The sequence below is a fragment of the Aethalodelphis obliquidens genome, unplaced genomic scaffold, assembly GCF_003676395.1.
Source record: "Aethalodelphis obliquidens isolate GAN/ISIS:26980383/991018 unplaced genomic scaffold, ASM367639v1 scaffold18, whole genome shotgun sequence".
Taxonomy (NCBI): domain Eukaryota; kingdom Metazoa; phylum Chordata; class Mammalia; order Artiodactyla; family Delphinidae; genus Aethalodelphis; species Aethalodelphis obliquidens.
Window position 1 is genome coordinate 26246147 of NW_020837962.1, and position 22543 is coordinate 26268689.

General features: G+C 38.2%; 1 protein-coding gene across 1 annotated transcript in view; it reads right to left on the bottom strand.

The window, feature by feature from the left end:
• Positions 1-22543, bottom strand: part of PLCB4 (phospholipase C beta 4) — a 420273-nt gene that overhangs the window by 37032 nt on the left and 360698 nt on the right. The window contains exons 25-27 of the mRNA XM_027118190.1: positions 16231-16333; positions 14025-14189; positions 10802-11006 (exon numbers count right to left, since the gene is read on the bottom strand). Of these exons, the coding sequence (XP_026973991.1) occupies positions 10802-11006; positions 14025-14189; positions 16231-16333 (473 nt within the window). The remainder of the gene's footprint in view (positions 1-10801; positions 11007-14024; positions 14190-16230; positions 16334-22543) is intronic.

Below are 22543 nucleotides of genomic sequence, written 5' to 3' on the forward strand. Positions count from 1 at the left end.
TTAATATTGGTAAAATTGACCATACTACCCAAGGCAATCTACAGATTCAATGTAATTCTTATCAAATACCAATAACATTCTTCACAGAATTAAAACAAATAATTCTAAAATTCATATGGAGACACAAAAGACCCTGAATAGTCAAAACAATCTTGAAGAATAAAGCTGGAGGTATCACACTCCCTGATTTCAAACTATACTAAAAGCGACAGTAATCAAAATAGTATGGTACTGGCACCAAAACAGATACATAGATCAATGGAACAGAATAGAGAGCCTAGAAACGAGCCCACACTTATATGGGCAATTAATCTATGACAAAAGAGGCAAGAATATACAATGGGGAAAAGACAGACTCTTCAATAAATTGTATTGGGAAAACTGGACAGCTACATGCAGAAGAATGAAACTAGATTACTTTCTCACATTATGCACAAAAATAAATTCAAAATGGATTAAAGACTTAAATGTAAGACCTGAAACCAAAAAACTTCTAGAAGAAAACATAGGCAGTAAGCTCTTTGACATCAGTCTTAGTAATATTTTTTTGGATATGACTCCTCACATAAGGGAAACAAAAGCAAAAATGAACAAATGGGAGTACATCAAACTAAAGACTTTTGCACAGTGAAGGAAACCATCAACAAAACAAAAATACTATCTACTGAGTGGGAGAAGATATTTGCAAATGATAAATCTGACAAGGGATTAATATCCAAAATATACAAAGAACTCATACAACTCAACATCAAAAAAACAAACAACCTGATTTTAAAAAAAGGGCAAAGGATCTGAACAGACAGTTTTCCAAAGAAGACATACAAATGGCCAACAGACACATGAAAAGATGCTCAACATCACAACTCATCAGGGAAATGCAAATCAAAGCCACAATGACATATCACTCACACCTGTCAGAGTGGCTACACAAAAGGCACAAACTTCTAGTTATAAGATAAATAAGTACCGGGGACATATGTACAACATGATAAACATAATTAACAGTGCTGTATGTTAAATATGAAAGTTATTAAGAGAATAAACCCTAAGAGTTCTCATCACAAGGAAAAGGTTTTTTTCCTATTTCTTTAACTTTGTATCTATATGAGATGATGGATGTTCACTAAACTTATTGTGATAATCATTTCATGATGTATATAAATCAAATCATTATGCTGTACACCTTAAACTTATATGGCACTGTATGTCAATTATATCTCAATACAACTGGAAGAAAAAATTATATAATATGCTTTTTAGATGTATTAGGTTATATATGTAGAGCTTTGAAAATTATCTTTAGTGAGTGGACAATGTTCCATTGAGTTTATGTATAAAACTACTCCCCACTGCTAGATATTTATATGGACTTTCAATTTTTCTATAAAAGATGACTTTGCAAGGAATATGTTAGTGCAAAAAATGATTTCCTCATCCTTTTTAAATCAGAAATTAGTAGTTCAGATATATAATATAACAACCTATATGCCTGATGGGCATTCCTAACAAACTTTTTTCCTAATAAGCTTTAAAATAGTTATTGAAGAATAATTAATGGAAAAAATGAGTATCGAGAAAATAAAGCAGAATCAAGAGAGCACATTGGGTTGAATACCGCCTCCAAAAATTCATGTCTGCCCAGAACCTCAGAATGTGACCTTATTCATAAACAGGGCCTTTGCACATGTAATTAGTTAAGGTCTGAGATGAAACCATTCTGGGTTAAAGCTGGCCCTAAATCCCATGACTAGTATGTTTATAAGAAGAGGACAGGACACACAGAGACGAAGAGAAGAAAGGCCAGGTGATGATGGAGGCAGATTGCAGTGAGACAGCTACAAGCCAAGGAACACTGAGGGCTGCGGGCAGCCACCAGGAGGGTCTGGGAGGACGAAAGGAAGGATTTTCCTAAGAGCCTCCAGAGGGAGTATGGTCCTGCTGACCGCTTGATTTCAAACTTCTAGCGTTCAGAACTGTGAGAGAATAAAAGTTTCTGTTGTTTGAAGTCTACCAGTCTTACTTATTTATATTTTTTAAAAATACCAACTATTTTGGGGTTTAGTGCCATTTCCAAAAGGCTGGTCTCCTGATGAAGAGTTTCCATGTATATTCCTGTTTTTCTCCTCCCTCCTTCCTGCCCGTGTTTTCTCACTTCCATATAGAGTTGAAAGCATCAATTTAGGTATCCCCAAGAACTGCAAAGAAAATGGCAGTTCCTTAGTACAGACTTCCAGATACTTATTGGCTTTTTAGGAGAACTCTGGGTTTTGTTTGTTTGCTTGTTTGTTTAACCACTGTTTTTCAAGGCACGTGGGTGCCTCAGTGGTGAGCATCAACCATGGCACCTGTGACACCCTCCCCTCCCTCCGTGTGCTCACTCCTGGCCCAGGTTCCCTTCCGTTCCCCACTCTACTGTTTCTACCTCATCAACAGGTAAAGGCAGCAGAAAAATACACGTTCCCTGTTGGCTTTAAAGTGATGCTAGTAAAGATCAACAAATTCTATAACTATGATTTTGGATTAGCTCTTTTAGCTTCTACCAAATGATTGATCATTTCCCAAACTGCATTTCCAGGAATGCTAGAAGATACAGAAGGTTCAGAGGCCAGAAGATCTTGTGGTTGAATAAGATCGGGAAATCCTCACATCTCCCCTCTTCTCAGACATTCACAGAGCATCTCAAGGAACTATGAAATAAATACATGTATAAATTCACTTAGCCTAGCAACTCCCAATATATTTCACCATAATCCATCCTGCCCCCTTCCCACTAGAGCTTTTCTTCTTGGTGTTCTAACTAATATTTTCTGTAGTTCAGAAGAGGTCATAAAAATGGGTATCACTGCTATGTGAATCGGTTTTTCAACAAATATTTGATAGAAAGAATGAGACATTTTAGCATCCACGAGGGACAGGACAAAATGGAAAACCTTTAAATTGTATTGGCAAATTCTGAGGTCATACCCTACAAATGGCATATTAATAAAGGTTGCCCCTCCTCTGGAACCATCTGATGTAAGAAATGGTCAGTTATCTTTGCAAAGAGGCTGGAAAGCAACCCTGTGAAGATACTGGGCAAGTGAACAAGAAACACCCCCACCCCATGATGTATCTTTAATCATAAGGGGGGCAGAAAGGGGAATTGGGCGAATAAACAAAGAACCACTTCGTCTTTGCTGACATAAAATTAGCCTAGTTGTAGAAGAGATAATCTATAGCTGTGGAAGCAGTGATAAGCATTGCTCAAGGGACAAGGGGCAAGAGGCTCATGAAATATAGCTTGGAGTGACACAAATATCACACTGGTGATCCATGAACTCTGGAAGCATAGCTTTGACTCTCTTATTTGTTCTCCTCACTACCACTCAGTAATGATAAAAGAAATACAAACGATAAAAACCATCAAAGCAACAGTGAGTGGGAAAAAAGTAATACTGACACTCATTTAATTGTCATCATCTTTGGAACCGTCTCCCATTACCAACAGCAGTGGCTAACAGTGGCAAAGTTGCTGTGATAGGTAAATGCCATTGTCAGTGGCACCTGCAACTACAGAAAAAGCAGCAAAGACAATCCAGCACACTGAGTCTCACTGGATTTGACAAAGGAAAATGCACCTTAGCACCCAACCTAGTACTTCTACTGTGTGTGTGTGTGTGTGTGTGTGTGTGTGTGTGTGTGTGCGCGCGTAAGTGAACGAGAGGACTGTTTTACTCTATGTTCAGTAGAAAACTAATATTACAAAAAATTAAACTCAGGCTTGATTCATGCCTAGTCATTCTTCTTCTAAATGTTACCATTTTTTTTTTCACGTTCAAGTTTAGTTTCGAGAGCTGAGAGACTTCATCTCTGTTCTTAAGCCTAGAGATACTTTACATCTAGGCAGCTCAGGAACAGAAAGATCTATGAAGAGTTCAGAATCTTCCAGAATCATCTTTGTTTGCTTCTCTTTGTATATCTTGGGAGTTGTTATAGTAACGAGAAGGAAAAGTGGAATTCCCTGCCTCTGTCTCCCGAGGGGGTGAGGAATGAAAACAGGGAACTCATAGGAGTGGAAGAGGGTCAGGGTGGAAAACACTGGTTCTGGACCTATCTCCTGTTCAGGAGGAAATGGGTCAGCTCAGAGTTCAAGGCGTCTAAAGAGTACCGCATGCAAGAAAGTAGAAGTATTTTGAGCAATTGCAGAAGTACCTAGTTGCCTCATCAGTAGAGATTCATCATCATATGGTGACCTCAGAGCACAGAAGCCCAATAAATAAGTGACCAGAAGCTCCTGCAAAAGCCCAAGCCCTCCCTAAAGAGCTGCCTTAACTTGGAAAAGCCATTTAAGAACATTTTTCTTATTGCTATAAAATGACACCACCCACCTGACATTACTGAGATTTAAAATACATTTAAAAATCATGTAGAATACAGAGTTGCTGGTGCTTAAAGACAATCATAGTAACATTAGAATTCTGAAGCTTCTTAGCAAGCCCAGGATTAAGAGGTTTTTCTTAGGATGATGAATTACTTATGACAAAATAACTTACTGCAGTCAATTAAAGGGTAAAGTTAGGGAGAAGAAAATAGAACCAATTGAGTTTTCTTTAACTTATTAGAAATAAATAAAATGAAAAAAAAATAATGGAGGGCTGTTATGGTCAGGTACTATTCCAAGAGCTCATTTGATCTTCACTTATGAGGAGGGTACTACTGTTATCACTGAGTTGCAATGAGGACACTAAAACAAAATGTTATGCTAAGTCATCCAAGGTTAGACAGCCAAGGGGCTCCGTCAGTGTTCTTATGTACCTGTTATGTGGCCTCAATGAAATAGCATTCTTTCAGGCCAAGAAAAATAGACAGTCTTTGAATCTCCAACCTTTACATTCATAGAACTTTATCTAGACATTAAAATGTATATGAGACCACTTTAGAAATTAATAGAAAGAGATCTTATGAATAAATTAAAATTTGATTTAAACAATTACTTAAGAAAAAGAGGAGCAACCCAATTTAAAACAAAACAAAACAAAACAAAACCAAAGGCACTAGAGTATTTTGCAGGCACAGGAATATGTGACAAAAAAAAAATACAAAATGAGTTAAATCTGACTCATAATTGTAAATGCGTGATTTGAAATGACGAGATACCACTTTGACTACCACAGTCCAGAAGTAATAAGTGGAGTCCTGCCATAATGGACAGTGAATTCTCTGTGATGTTCCTGGATGCTGTCCAATGCAATGGGGAAGCTCCACTAAACCTTCACCCCTACTCTCAGATAGTGGTTACACTATTAACGTTGGGTATGTATCCTTCTAGAATTTTTTATGCATTTTATGTACATGTATAAACAGAGAGTTATAGGGCTTTTTGTAAATAATAATGAGATTGTTTTGCAATTTATTTTTTCACTCAGCAATATATCACTGTCATATTCCTATGTTCAAATACTGAGAGCCAAGTTATTATTATTTTTTTAGTGCAAATCACACATTTATTATTAAATCTCTTAATGCACAGAAATTCAAAGTTTAATTTGTCATTGAGAATTTACCTGTTTTTGGTTTTTTTTTTTACATCTTTATTGCAGTATAATTGCTTTACAATGGTGTGTTAGTTTCTGCTTTATAACAAAGTGAATCAGTTATACATATACATATGTTCCCATATCTCTTCCCTCTTGCGTCTCCCTCCCTCCCACCCTCCCTATCCCACCCCTCTAGGTGGTCACAAAGCACTGAGCTGATCTCCCTGTGCTATGCGGCTGCTTCCCACTAGCTATCTATTTTATGTTTGGTAGTGTATATATGTCCATGTTATTATTTTTAATGGCTATTAACGCAGTATTCTATAGAATGGCTGTAATGTATTTAACCAATCCCTAGCGATGGATTAGGTTGTTTCTAATCTTCTTTATACAAATAATGCTGCATGCCACTAGAGTATAATTTTAAAAATTATACTTTTAAAAATTATAATTTTAAAAATTGTTTGCCTTTAACAATCTGATTAAAGAAATAATTCCTAGGGTAAGTATTTGGTGGATTATAAAAGCTGGGACTTACTTAGCTTGGTCAGGCCTAAGAGGTCTTACTTCTATAACTGGATCTAAAATTATGGAGTGATTTTAGACAAACTGACCCACCTAAAAGATGAGAAGACATAATTTACCAAATTACTTAGTGCCCTGACAATGAGAATATTTTCCTGAAGGTGCCCAAACTGTTCAACAGGAACAGCACACTGTTCTTGCTGACTAACACTAGGTTTTGAGGACACATCCTCAAACAGGAACCAGATCTTTTCAGTTTTAACGCCAAACACACTGTATTTCAGCTTCTTCAGAATGAATCAGTAAGTCCAGCACTTTCCTTATCAAGGCCTTGGCCTGGGCTGCTTCCCTATCTGGAGAGAAATCCAGTCTACCTCTCTGCTGTGATGTATTATTCATCTTTCAAGGCCCAGACAGCTACTGAAACCTCCCTACTCTGATTAATCACTCCTTGGTTCAATGCTCCAAATACCATCTGGTTACTGCCCTTGGGGCATTTATAGAACAGGTTACACTTATCTACGTATACATATATGCCTGCTTACGAAAATGTATATGAGTACAAGGTTGGAAAATTCTTGAGGTTAAGTGTACATGACTTTTTCAACCTTATATCTCTTACTCAGGCTATTCATAGAGTAGGTACTAAATAATTGTTGAAAATATCTATTCTTTTGAGAAAAAAATATCTTAAATGAATACATGAATGGTATACCATTTTTACTTTTTAAACTAGTAAATGCTAACAAAAGTTATAGCTCATACACTGCTGATGGGTTATTTGTCAACCTGTATCTAAAGCTTTAAATATGTATACACACTTTGATGCAACAAATCCATTTCAAAGAATTCATCTTCAGGAAACAATCACGAATATTTCCAAAGCTTCACATTTAGGGTTCTTAGATGCAATATTGTTTATAAGAAAGAAAAATAGAAATGACTTCAATGTTTCAATAACATGATAAATTACAGCATATATAAAATGGAATCTCATCTAGCCAATAAGAATAATTCATGACATGGAGAAAATACTCTCCATTATGTGAAAAAAAATTAAGTCTCTGAAATATTAATCCAACTGAGTATGTATAGTAAGATCCAATTTTATTAAAATAAAGAGAAGAAATGAGATTGGAAGTAAAGGGACCAATATAGTAACAGAGTTCCCTCTGCGCAGTGGATTTATGAATGACCCTTTAAAAATTTTTTATGTTGTCAGAATCTCTTTCTGATACATATTGTACCTACTTTGCCTTTTACAGAATAAAACCTGCTAAACACATTTGCAGAATGAATGAATAAATTCATATTATCTCTCTTTAGTCACATAAAAATCTGATGATGTATATCGACCACTTCCTTCTCTTTTCCCCAGAAAATGCTGGAGTGAAGTGGTGTAGAATTTCATTTTGAACTCTTTCCTATAGAATCAACAAATATCAATGTTCTAGGCAACAGGGACTCTGTAGACTTCCTAATGTGCTGGCTCAGTACATAAATGTTCAGATCTGAATGTGGGTGGTTAGTTAAGCAGATGAAATACAAATGCATTTTGGAAATCAAGAGGCTATGAAGAAGATCAGAAATGTGGAAAAAGTTCCCATATTCTTATTTTGTTACTTTCAGGTAAGTCCCTTAAATAAACCCTCATCATGTCTGCCCTCGGTTTCTTCACATATAAAAGAAATGACTGATAATTCTGAATAAACAGTCTTTGAATGTCACATCTGAGGTTAAGATGTCAACTGCAGAATCCCATCAAGGATAATGTAGTACAGAAATTTCTGATGCTTCTGATAGAAATACTACAATGACACTGTTAGGAAAGAACACTTGCAAGATGATTTTTGGAGATTTGAATCAATACTTACATAAATATTGACACTAGTAATAAGCCACATGATAAACACAGACATTTCTTCAGCATACACCTACATATATTCACATCCATTCTGAACAGTTTCACATTTCTGGATTCTATGTAATGTGCTTGGCACAAAGTAGGAGCTCAACAAACTATACCTTTTCCTTTTCTATTCATTGCTCTCTCTCTTTTTTTTTAATCATCTTTATTGGAGTATAATTGCTTTACAATGGTGTGTTAGTTTCTGCTTTATAACAAAGTGAATCAGTTATACATATACATATGTTCCCATATCTCTTCCCTCTTGCATCTCCCTCCCTCCTATTCTCCCTATCCCACCCCTCTAGGTGGTCACAAACCACCAAGCTGATCACCCTGTGCTATGCGGCTGCTTCCCACTAGCTATCTATTTTACATTTGGTAGTGTATATATGTCCATGCCACTGTCTCACTTTGTCACAGCTTACTCTTCCCCCTCCCCATATCCTCAAGTCCATTCTCTAGTAGGTCTGTGTCTTTATTCCTGTCTTACCCCTAGGTTCTTCATAACACTCTATGACATAAATCACAGCAAGATCCTTTTATAACCACCTCCTAGAGAAATGGAAACAAAAACAAAAATAAACAAATGGGACCTAATGAAACTTAAAAGCTTTTGCACAGCAAAGGCAACCATAAACAAGACCAAAAGACAACCCTCAGAATGGGAGAAAATATTTGCAAATGAAGCAACTGACAAAGGATTAATCTCCAAGATTTACAAGCAGCTCATGCAGCTCAATAACAAAAAACAAACAACACAATCCAAAAATGGGCAGAAGACCTAAATAGACGTTTCTCCAAAGAAGATATACAGGTTGCCAACAAACCCATGAAAGAATGCTCAACATCACCAATCATTAGAGAAATGCAAATCAAAACTACAATGAGATATCATCTCACACCAGTCAGAATGGCCATCATCAAAAAATCTAGAAACAATAAATGCTGGAGAGGGTGTGGAGAAAAGGGAACACTCTTGCACTGTTGGTGGGAATGTAAATTGATACAGCCACTATAGAGAACAGTATGGAGGTTCCTTAAAAAACTAAAAATAGAACTACCATATGACACAGCAATCGCATTACTGGGCACATACCCTGAGAAAACCGTAATTCAAAAATAGTCACGTACCAAAATATTCATTGCAGCTCTATTTACAGTAGCCAGGACATGGAAGCAACCTAAGTGTCCATCATCGGATGAATGGATAAAGAAGATGTGGCACATATACACAATGGAATATTACTCGGCCATAAAAAGAAACAAAATTGAGTATTTGTAGTGAGGTGGATGGATCTAGAGTCTGTCATACAGAGTGAAGTAAGTCAGAAAGAGAAAAACAAATACCGTATGCTAACACATATATAAAGAATCTAAGGAAAAAAAGAAGAAAAGGTCATGAAGATCCTTTTCTATTCAAACAGCCCATTTCCCTGGAGTAAATTAGAGTTTCGTTTGAAAAGGAACACATGTAAAGGCAAAGCCTTTTAAGTCTTCCAACATATTTGTTTATACAACTGTCTTTAAAACACATTAGGTATTATGCACTGCCTGCTTCCTAACTGCAAGTATGTGGAACCTGATTTTATCCATCTGCTGATGCCCTGTGGCCATCACATGCTTCTTAACACCCATGCAGATCTCCCTGGCTCTTTTCTGACCTGTTTACCCAGCCCCACAGCACCCAGTCCCAGACTCTTCCATGTGCTCATTATCTGTTACTCTGTGTTGCAGTTTCTAATAGACTTCCTTTTCCACGAAAAACAAAGGGAAGGGGGAAGGAATCTTTACTCTTGATTTCTCAACTGAAAAATCCTCGTGGCTGACTTTACTTTTTGAACCTGCAATCAAGTTGTTAATGTTGAGCATTAGTTGCAGAAAATCTGCCCTCCAGAGAAGTCTGCATTGTTAAAAACACACAACAAAATAACCTAAAGTTCCCCAAACAAGACTGTGATGTGTTCCAGTATAGCACAGAAACTAGATCTTCATCTAGAGCCAGATACATGTGTGTGCATGTATGCCTTGTTATGTTATATACTGTAATGATGAGCGCACATTTCATAAGGCTGCTATGAGGGAGACAGTAATGGTACCTTTACTCTACAGGCCAGGAAATGAGGTGTTTGAAAGGTGATGTCACTGTCTCATGGTCACTCAGCTAGCAGTGGAGAGTCAGGACTTGAACACTTGTTAATTTGATGTACTTTGTGTACTGTTTCCTGGTTCAACAGACTCTGAAAATATAGAGGATCTTTGTTTCCTTTTAATGTTCTTGGCACAGTGGGGGTTATGAAAATTAATATGTTTGGGTTTAAGCAAAATCCTATGACTTGGTCCAACTTTTGATGCTTCCCATTGATCAGTATAACCAAAGGTGGTCTTTTATGGACTGATGGCTGGATTTTGTGTGAGGATGAACTCTCCTGTGATTTGGAAAAAAAAAAATCCAGGCATGTTGATAGTTGAGTTCAATTTAAATCTTTTTAGTGAAACCAGTTGACAAGATATCTAAGGTTTTACATCATTCATGTCTTTCCCCACTTTGAGTGACGGTGTAAATATATTTTTCACAAATGTATTTGTGAAAGTTGAAAAACAACATAAAATTACAGTATTTTAAAATAAGAAAGAACCTTAAAGATAATCTAGACTTGCCCTTTCATTTCTTACTAGGAGACCTGAGGTTACTAATTATCCCTGATTTCTTCAATACTATAGGGGTTGGCAGCATTGTCAGCAAAAGACTTTTTAACAATTGTTGAAATAGCTTATAATTGTGCAATTGAGGGGGAAATACACACACACACACACACACACACACACACAATATTCTAAAAGTTTAACTAACCTCCAAATCCATCAGGCACATATGTTTTAAGAACAATATTGCAGAAAATTGTTGGCAGTGATAAAGGTTTATTTCCCTCGTTTCGAAGAGAAATGTGTCGATAGCCTGCTTGGAGGCCATCCAGTGGCAGAATCCTCTGGCCAATCAGTTTGTTGTTGTCATCATACACTGCAAGTCTCAAGACTGCCAGGTCAGGGAGGATCACCTGCAAACAAGAAATGGTACTTTTTGTTGCTTTTTGGAATGCAGCTCCCAAGAATTACAACTCTAGGAATCTGGAATATATTCATAATGTTCTGAAAGGCTTCTTTATGGTGAAAATAAGCCAATGGTCAATTTGCATTCTTAAAGCATACTGTATAAGCTACAATGCCCAAGCCATTGAGAAAGGCAATTGGAACAGGTTGGAATTCATTTCCTGGAAATCATTTCCTGAAAATTTTAGATGGAATGAATGGATGTGAAAGATGACTACTCCAACCCTTGGCATCTTTCCCCATCCCACCCATGTAATGGATGAGCAAAAGGAGACCCTGAGAAATAAAGTGACTTTCCTTTATGTCAGAGATGGCCAGTGACAGCTGGGCCTAGATACTGGGGCTCCTGATTTCTAGTCCTGTGATCTGTCTACTACCTGGGCTGCTTCTGACATCAAACTCTGTTTTTAAGAATATGGAAAGTATCTTTGAAGAAACACCTCATGTATAAAAGACAATCTATATATAAATTTAGATTTCCCCTTTTCCTTGCACACCTCAGTTTTTAACACATTTTGGGATATTAAATAGAGTAAGATGGGGCAGCTAGAAGCATTAACATAGGGAATTCCCTGGCAGTCCAGTGGTTTGCACTCTGTGCTCTCACTGCCAAGGGCCCAGGTTTGATCCCTGGTCAGGGAACTAAGATCCCGCAAGCTGTGCAGCACAACAAATAAAACAAAACAAACAAAAACAGAACAAAACAAAAAACCACCAACAAAAATCAACATTAACATATACCCAAGACATCTACTCTTGCCATCCCCAAACCTAATACATGGCCATAACATCTGAGCTCAGATAGCAGAAGCCCTATTCAGATATTAAAGAGCAACATGACAAAAAAAAAATCCTATGTTTTTTAATCAAGAATGCCTATTTAGGGCTTCCCTGGTGGCGCAGTGGTTGAGAGTCCGCCTGCCAATGCAGGGGACACGGGTTTGTGCCCCGGTCCGGGAAGATCCCACATGCTGTGGAGCGGCTGGGCCCGTGAGCCATGGCCGCTGGGCCTGCGCGTCCGGAGCCTGTGCTCCGCAATGGGAGAGGCCACAACAGTGAGAGGCCCGCGTACCGCAAAAAAAATAAAAAATAAAAAAATAAAAAGAAAGAATGCCTATTTATTGGCTATGAGCCGCTAAGATATCTCGTCCGATTTGAGCACCATGTCTAAAGCTAGACAATGAACTGGCTGCTTAGTTATGCCTAGAGGTTTTAATTTAATTCCAACTTCATGAAGATGAACAGGAGAAACCAAGATGAAATGCATCCAACTCAGTCACTATGTTGTTCCTCACGTGGTGAATGGGGGCTTACCTTGTGAGATTAGCGCAATGAACAGAAACAATACCAGCAAGAAGGAAACTAAAGTTAAAGCACTTGGTATCAATGAAAGGCAACGTATTGTAACTTCTAAAGAACAGGGGAGGATGCAAAATTGGCGTCTTGTTTCTGGGGCCAGTAATACTGCATGAAAAACCAACTCTGATATTTCCCTATGCGTCAAAAACGATGCCTGAAGCCAGCTTTCTGAATTTCTAGAAATGTGTGTAGGGGTTATTCATTATGTTCCAAAACTCTGACCATACTGACAACAGATCCAGCTATAACAAATTGAAAAGCACGGGAAGAAAAAAAGACACATCACAGCTGTGTATGCAATTCACACTACACTCTGATTGTAGAAGAGAAGGTGAAAATGGGGGGAGGGTGTTGCACGGATAATGGTATTCACGTAACAGGGAGCGCCTACATGTCAAAATGGCTTGATTTATAGAACTATATTGATCTTCTGTAATATGCTTTCTGTAAACAAGTTAGCCAATTCTGAGGTTGATAATCCCTATTTTTGTTAAGATAAAAAGCTGATCATCTGTGTTGCATGACGTACGTATGTCATGCAACACTTGGAAAACCTGTGCCTGAAGAAGAAGCAAGAAAGCATTTTGGTTGGATAACAGAACAAGTGAGAAAGAAACAGGCATTTTTGAGATAGCACTGCCAATGCATGGATTTTTCAATACATCTTCCATTGGTGAAAGAAAAACCACTGGAAAAAAAATGGTTACAAGATTAAGGGCCTCCCCAGTAGTTCAGTGGTTAAGAATCCACCTGCCAATGCAGGGGACACGGGTTCGAGCCCTGGTCCAGGAAGATCCCACATGCCGCAGAGCAACTAAGCCCGTGCGCCACAACTACAGAGACTGTGCTCTAGAGCCTGTGAGCCACAACTACTGAAGCCCACATGCCTAGAGTCCGTGCTCCACAACAAGAGAAGCCACCGCAATGAGAGGCCTGTGCATCGTAACAAAGAGTAGCCCCTACTCGCTGCAACTAGAGAAAGCCTGCACATAGCAACGAAGACCCAACGCAGCCAAAAATAAATAAATAAAACAAATTTTAAAAAAATGGTTACAAGATTAAAAACTGCGTCATTACAGAGAATGACTGATTGGTCTTAGGATCAAGGTATAATAAGGAGATAAAAAACAAAAAGACAAAAACAGCACACGACCCACAGGACCTGTGGGTAGCAATGGGGACCACACTTTCTGGAGGCACAGGACAATACCAACTGACCCATTTAAGGACATTTATTGGCCTCAGTCTAGGTGCAACATCCTACCTATCCTCTTGGCTAAAGGAACAGTGCAAGTCACCAGCTGCCACAAGGGCAGGGAAGAGCTCTCCCACATGTGAGGCTGTCCACCTGTAGGGCTCCCTCTGAGTAGACTGCTAACCTGGGGCTTGGGCACTGCCATGTGGGAGGTGGGCTCCTCCAAGGAGGAAGGAGAGCCAAGAGGAGGACTGGGAAAAACTGAAACAACAATCATATGATGGCTGCAGAACTCATGCATTAGAAGAACACATTTAGGGTTGAATAACTGTCCCTATATCATGTAGTGTCTCTACACTAAAATATGGTTCCCAACTTAGCAGAGTGAGTCTACACATTGAAAATACCCTACCTTCCGAAATACAAATGATTCTTCATTGTAAACTGGATTGAGTCCATTGTTCATCACCATGCGTGTTCGGAATTCCTTCCGGATAGTGTCGGTGGGCAACCCATACATATCCACTTCTACATATGTGCCAATTTTTTTATCTGATAAGAACTGACCTGATATGACCTATAGAAATAGGATGAGAGAGAAGTAAAGTCAGTATAATCATCAGTAGCAAAGAATAATCTGGAAGGAAGAGATTCTCTGTTCATCTTTAGAAATTTTAATTAGCTATGGAAATAATGTATCCATTCCTTATTAAACTAAAACATGGTTGAGCAAACACTGCATGCAAAAAACTATTCTAGGCATAGGTTCTGCCTCCGAGAACTGCCTAGAAAAGAAAGAGGGAACTATACATGGATCATCTATTACAAAACAATACTGTCCACAGCATCTTCACCTAAGTGCCCACACCTATGAAATGAAGCAATGGATTCAAATATGCCCTAAGGTCACTTCATAGCTCTGAAATTCTGTCACGCCACACTTTTACTGAATTCTTTCAAAAGTCTTGAGACACACAGAAAGAAAAGCAATGCTAAACTGATGTTGACAATCTTAATACAGGACAGTGTTATTTTTTGTAAAGACCAGTATTAAATTTTATCTATTTTAAAGCTATGGAGAGACTATTTTTCATTTATTTTCCAAATGACTACAGCCATTTATTAGGTTTATTCACCTTATCTAAAAGCTAATAATCGTGAAACAGTTTTTCGAGGTATAACTGACATAAAATAAACTGTACATGTTTAAAGTGTACAATGAGATCAGTTTTTACACATGAGTACATCTGTAAAACTATCACCACAATTAAGACAATAAATATTTTCAACAACTCCCAAAGTTCCTTTGTGCCCTTTTGTAATTCATCCTTTCTTCCATCTCTGTCTAGAGGAAACAACTGATTTGCTTTCTGTTACTATACATTAGTTTGCATTTTCTAGAATTTAGTATAAGTGGAATCATATAGTAGGTATCTTTTCATTAATAAGCTTTAGTTTTTATAGCCGTTTTTGCTTTACAGCAAAGTTGAGAAGAAAGTACAGAGTTCTCATATACCCCTGTCCCCGTACCCACCACTTCCCCCACTATGTGTATCTCGCACCACAGTAGTATACTCGTTACAATCAGTGAACCTACATTGACACTTCATTATCACCCAAAGTCCATAGTATACATTTAGGGTTTACTCTTGGTGTTGTACATTCTATGGATGTGGAAAAATGTATAATGACACGTATCTACCATTGTAGTATCATACAGAATAGTTTCACTGCCCTAAAATCCCTTGTGCTCTGCCTGCTAATCCCTCCCCCCAACTTGTGATCTTTTTTAGCATCTCCATAGTTTTGCCTTTTTCCGCAATGTTATATAGTTGGAATCATACAGTGTGTCACTTTTTCAGACTGGCTTCTTTCACTTAGTAATGTACATTTAAATTTCATCCATGTCTTTTCATGACTCAATAGCTCATTTCTTTTTAGAACTAAATATTATTCCACTGTCTGGATATGCCACTGATTATTTATCCATTCACCTACTAAATGGCACCGTGGTTACTTTCAAAATTTTGTCAATTATGAATAAAGCTGCTAAAAACATCCCTGTTAAGTTTTTGTGTGGACATAAGTTTTCAATTCATTTGGGTAAATAACAAGGAATACAACTTGCTGGGTCATATAGTAAGAGTATGTTGAGTTTTGTAAGAAACTGCCAAACTGTTTTCCAAAATGGTTTCATCATTTTGCATTCCCACCATCAATGGCCAAGAGTTCCCGTCGCTCCACAGCCTCTACTGGATACTTTTTGATCTGGTGTTTTTCATTAAAAGCAGCTAATAATGTCACTAGTAGAAAAACATGTTTCTCAAGAAAAAAAAGAAAGAATTTAAAATCAAAGTTGAGAGCCACACACTGATCTTGCAAATTGACATTAAATTTATTTATTTATTTTTTAATTTGGCTGCACTGGTCTTAGTGGGCACGTGGGTTCTTAGTTGCGGCATGTGGGATCTAGTTCCAGGCATTGGGAGCATGGAGTCTTAACCACTGGACCACCAGGGAAGTCCCAACATTAAATATTTTAGTTGTAATTTCTTAAGACTTTTCCAAGACCACCTGCATACACATTTATACTATTCTGTGAAAAGCAAGCACCTTACCTGCACTGAGCAAGTGGCTGCAATAACCCCATCAACAGGCGTTTCAGAGAAGGGATCAAATGTTCGATCAGGCCGTCTCATGAAATCTGGTTTGAGAAGGTACCTGATGGGACAAAAGTGCAGAAGGAGTTTATTTTGTTAGTTATTTTTATAAAGGCTAAGAAAACCACTATTCAGGATACTGAATACTTATTTATCCCCATTTCTAACTTAGGAGCTAGGCTTTTAGGTAGAGGATCTCAAGGACTGAAGAGAATATCCCTGCCCTGTGGATAATCCTAATGAGGAGCAGGGAAGAGCAAATGTTCTCTAGATTCCAGGCTCTGGGACATCTATGACTTCCTGACATGACCATCTTCTCTGGAACTTGTTTATGCTCTTACATACACAAAATAATAATGAAAAACCAACTAAATGAGCTATAGTTATCAAAATATGGGAAATATGTGATATTATTTATTGTTTTAATTAATGTATTAAATTATGGGATATAATGACAAGTTTGATAACTACATAGTTTCAAAGTGCCGATAATCATAAGAATATTTTGAGAGATCTCTAACAAAAGTAATGAGATATCTGTGATTTATATCAGTGTCAGAGTCAGAGGTATCATTAACATTACTATGGATTGTTGTCTATTTTCATAATCGAAGGGAATGTAAAGTTTCAGTTAGAGGTAGGTGAAGATAAAGATGTTATTATTTCTCCAATTCTAGCCAGGCTAATTAGGTAAGAAAATGAAATAAAAAGGCATCCAGACTGGAAAGAAGAAGTATTTAATACTATTTCTATTCTCAGATGATATGATCTTATATATAGAAAATCCTAAAGAATCCACTAAAAAGCTATTCGAACTAATAAACGAGTTCAGCAAGCTTACAGGGTACAAAATCAATATATAAAAATCAATTGTATTTCTATGCACCAAGCAATGAACAATCCAAAAATGAAATTAAGTAAACAATTCCATTTTTAACAGAACCTAAAATAATAAAATACTTAGGAATACATTTAACAAAATAAGTACATATACTTGGAAAACCACAAAAATTGTTGAAGAAAATTTTAAAAGAACTAAATAAATGGAAAGATATCTTGTGTTCATGGATCAGAAGGCTTAATATTGTTAAGATGGTGCTAGTCCCCAAATTGATATACAGATTCAATACAATCCCTACCAAAATCCCAGCTGTCTTCTTTATAGAAATTGACAAGTTGATCCTAAAATTCAATTGGAAACTCAAGGACCAAGAATTCCCCAAACATTCTTGATAAAGAAGAACAAAGTAGGAGGTCTCATACTTCTCAATTTTAAAACTTTCTACAAATCAACAATAACCTAAGCATCTTGGTACTGGCAAAAAGATAGATATATAAATCAGTGAGATAGAATTGGGAGTCCCCAAATAAATTCATATCTATGTTCAACTGATTTTTGACAAGGATGCCAAGACTAGTCAGTGAGGGAAAGAACAGTCTTTAAACAAATGATGCTAGGACAACTGGATAGCCACGTGCAAAAGAATAAAATTAGTCCCTTCTTTCACATCATAAACAAAAATTATCTCAAAATGGATCAAAGACCTAAAAGTAAAAGCTATAACTATAAAATTCTTAGAAGAAGACTTAGGGATAAATCTTTGTGACTTGGAATTTGACAATGGATTATTAGACATAACATCAAAAGCACAAGCAATGAGCAAAAATATCAATACATAAACTTCACTTCATCATAAAGACTTTTACACTTCAAAGAACACTCTCAAGAAAGTGAAAAGACTAGTCATAGAATGAGAAAAATATTTGCAAATCATTTACCTGATAAGAGGCTTGTATCTAAAATATATGAAGAACAAATAACCCAGTTAAAAAATGGGCAAATGATTTGAATAGACAGTTCTCCAAATAAGATATACAAATGGCCGGCAAGCACTTGAAAAGACGCTTAATATCATGAGTCATCAGAGAAATGCAAACCAGTACCATAATAAGATACCACTGCACACACACTAGGTCGGCTACAATAAAAAAAAAAAGTCAGATAATTGTAACTATGGACGAGGAGATGGAGAAATTGGAGCCTTCATACGACATTGCTGGTGGGAATGTAAAATGATGCAGTCACTTTGGAAAACAGTCTGTAGTTTCTCAAACAGTTAAACATAGAGTTACCATATGACCCAGCGATTCTCTTAGGTATACACCCAAGAGAAGTGAAAACATCTGTCCATACAGAAACTCGTACATGAATTTTCATAGTGGCATTATTTGTAATAACCAAAAGATAGAAACAATCCAAATGTCCATCAAAAGATGAATGGATATACAATATGAGGTATATCCATATAATGGAAAATTATTCAGCAATAAAAAGAAATAAAGTACTGATATACACTACAACATAGGTGAACCTTGAAACCATTATGCTAAGTGAAACAAGACAGTCCTAAAAGGTCACATATTATATGAATCCATTAACATGAAATGTGCAGAACAGGCAAAAATATAGTGACAGTGTATAGATTGGTGGTTGCTTAATGCTGGGATGGGGGCAGGGGATGTTGGAAGGTGACAGCTAAAGGGTATGAGTTTTCTTTTTTGTATGACTAAAATGTTTTAAAATTGATCTCCAGCACTGTCTGCCCCTTATCCCCACTGGGTATGGTCACAGAATCACACCTTGGCTAGATTCCATAACTTTCCTGAAACTCGTGTTAAAGAACTTCATCTCTCTAAAAGAAATATTTTTTTGTTAGGAATGACTATAACCACAGATAAGAAAATTCTACATCAATGTGATTAGTATATAAAGGAAAATAAAAGCACTTTCCCCAAAACTCTAGGTTTGCTTTTAGATGTAAAAGAATCACAATTTGGGATCAAATCTTTCATATTCCTTAGGAGCATAACTTTTACTAGTTTCAACTCCCGATGATGTCAAATTTATTACTATCTTTTAAAATACAACCAAAAAAGGAATCCCAAGGCATAATATTTTTCCTTAAAGGAAAGTTTAAAGTCATGTTTTTTTGTTTTTGACAAAGTTGCCATTCTCTGCTATCTTCAAAGTCTGAACAAAAAAGTGTTAAAAAGCCCACATTCCACTTGGATATAATAATCAATAAAAAACCCGAGGACAACACTGACTTTTAAATAAAGGATATAGAGAGTTTATAAAATAGTTAAAATATTAAAGATGACATTGAACATTCACCTGTCTCCAATATATCAATACAAGATCTCTGCATAGAAGATATTGTTTTCTATGTTTATAGAGCTTTGATTTGGACCTTTTATTGTGGCAACTGTTAACCATTGGAAAATATGATGATACAGCAAAAACTCAAGACTTAGGATGGGAAGTAGATGAGTGAATACAATTCTACACACACTTCTCCAAGGGAAGCCTACTAGCTTTGCCTGGCCAAGCATCAGACATCAGCTGCGAGGCGAGGTCATGGATCATGGCTCTAGCTTTCACATGGAGGCAGCATTCGGATTCCAGCTGTGTGAAATGAGGGAATCTGCCTTCTGCGAAAGGTGGAACTCGGGGTCCATAAAGGACTGTAGTCATACATCCAGTCCAGAATCTCCTAGGGCAGTGGCTGTAGAGATTCAGGACTCCCTGTGGTGCCCCTCAGTCATTTCTGAAGGGTCAGGAGCCCCTTCTCACCAAAAACAGAGAAATGTCATATTGATGATGTTTCAGTACCAAAAGGATTCTTCCACATTCCCTGCTGCTCTCAGACCTGCTTAGAAGAAAACTAATCTGTGAAAGCGTGATCCAAAATAAAAAAATGTCAGGAGGAAACGGCAAGAAATCCAAGTCCGATTCTCCAAAGTTGGCAGCTTGCAGTGTAATGTGTTCATTTATATACTTAAAAAACAAAAGAGACTTTGTAGAAGTGATACCGAGCAGGACCCTGTGGGGCTCCTGGACACAAAAGCCTGTCTGTGTCCCCCCATTTTTTGTTTGTAGGAAATAGGCTTCATTCAGCCTCCACCACCTTCCCTGAGTTCCAATGAGCAGGTTCAAACAGTTGCTAATCAGGGAAGGGAGGAAATGCGGAGACAAAGGAAGAACAGTCAAGAAACAATAGTGCAGCCTTGGGGCAAGGTCCTGGTCCTCCCTCAAGGGATACACAAAACAATATCTTTGAGCTGTTTTGCAGTTACTGAACCCCCACCAGGTGGGAGAAGTTAACTGTATGCTGCCCACAAGTACCAGACCCCAGACTGGTTGGAACCAAGAGGTTGATGATGCTGACTCCCAATTACCTCACCACAAACCAATCAGAAGAATATCCATGAGCTGATCACACCCTCTTTGAACCATTTCTATAAAACTCCTCACTACCCCCTCCGGGTTAGGACACACAATTTTGAGGTCATTAGACCAATGTGGCCCTCTTTGCCTGGCAAAGCAATAAAGCTGCTCTTTTCTACTTCAACCAAAACTCCATCTCGAGATTTAATTTGGTGTCAGGGTACAGAGGCTGGATTTGGCTACAGAAGTCTGATAGGATCCCTGGCTTGGGGGTGACACTTAGCCAGCTTGTCTTGAACGAGTGTCAATTTCGGGCCTAAGGTGGCAGAGACTGTCACTCACAGACCTGGAGGTTGTGTAGGTCCAGGGACCCTGGGCATCGATGCGGAAGCAGGAGCTGGAGCCCTGGCTTTATGGGGGTGGGGTTTGTGCCACTGCAGGCCTAAAAGGCACAGAATGTCTCTGTACAGAAACACAGCCCTCAGACACAGCCCACAAGGATTTTTTATTTATTTATATTTTTTAACATCATTATTGGAGTATAATTGCTTTACAATGGTATGTTAGTTTCTGCTGTTTAACAAAGTGAATCAACTATACATAAACATATATCCCCATATCTCTTCCCTCTTGCATCTCCCTCCCACCCTCCCGATCCCACCCCTCTAGGTGGTCACAAAGCACCCAGCTGATTTCCCTGTGCTATGCGGCTGCTTCCCACTAGCTATCTATTTTACATTTGGTAGTGTATGTATGTCCATGCCACTTTCTCACTTTGCCCCAGCTTACCCTTCCCCCTCCCTGTGTCCTCAAGTCCATTCTCTACATCTGTGTCTCTATTCCCATCTTGCCCCTAGGTTCTTCATGACCATTTTTTTTTTTTAGATTCCATATATAGGTGTTAGCATACAGTATTTGTTTTTCTCTTTATGACTTACTTCACTCTGTATGACAGACTCTAGGTCCATCTACCTCACTACAAGTAACTCAATCCACAAGGATTTTTTAAAAGTCCCTGCAGGTGGGCAGAAGAATGACAAGGGTAGTGCAGTGAGAGCCATCGGGTGCCTCAGATGCCCTTGCTCAGTGGCTAGCCCATCTCCACCAGCTATGACTCTTCAAGGGCACAGCACACTCGTGAGAAAGATTGCCTCTCTCTGCCCTGTTGGTGACAACCTCTTCCTCCAGGCTGGGTGTGGGGAAAAGGGAAGGGGCAGGGGGACATGAGACTGAACAATATTGTTAACGTCTCTTGTAGTCAGGCTGCCCCAAGGAACAATCATATTTTTTAGTCCCCCTGATGGGACTTCAGCTTTTGGTCACATCACCTCAAACACATGAGCACAGAATTCAGGCTAATGTAGCACCATCCTTGCTCATGAACATATTTTAAAATACACAATGGTGTGGAAGGTGAGACACTGAGCAAGTGAACTATGGCAAATCGGAAACTCCTGAAAAGAAACATAGTGAAGGCGTAGAACTCCTGTTGGTGTAACAGAGCAGGACCCTATAGGGCCTTCCTGGGACAGACTTCTTCGCTACATCCTCTGCCTTAGCTCCTCTCTGAAGTACCTAGATAACAGTATCTGATGCATATTTCCTGAGTTTTTCAGATGCCATTCCACCACCAAATGGAAGAAATTAATTACTTGCACGTGGCCCCCAGACCTACTGGAGCCTAAGGATTGATAATGTGAACCCCTGTGACACTGCCCTGTTACCTCACCATCAACCAATCAGAGAACTGTGCACAAGCCCAATTGTGTGTGCCCTGTGACACCCTCCCCCTGCCCATCATCTGGCCTTTAAAAATGCTTTGCTGAAACCCTTCAGGGAGTTCAGGAGTTTTAGAGCACTAGCCACCCGTTCTTCCTGTATAGGGCCTTACAATAAACGCTGCACTTTCCTTCACCACAACGTGGTGTCAGTAGACTGACTTTACTGCGTGTGCGTGAGCAGACCCAAGTTTGGCTCAGTAACAGTGGGACCCCTTTGACGTGGAAACAACTCCCCTCCCTGTGTCAGGGCAGGATAAGCCAT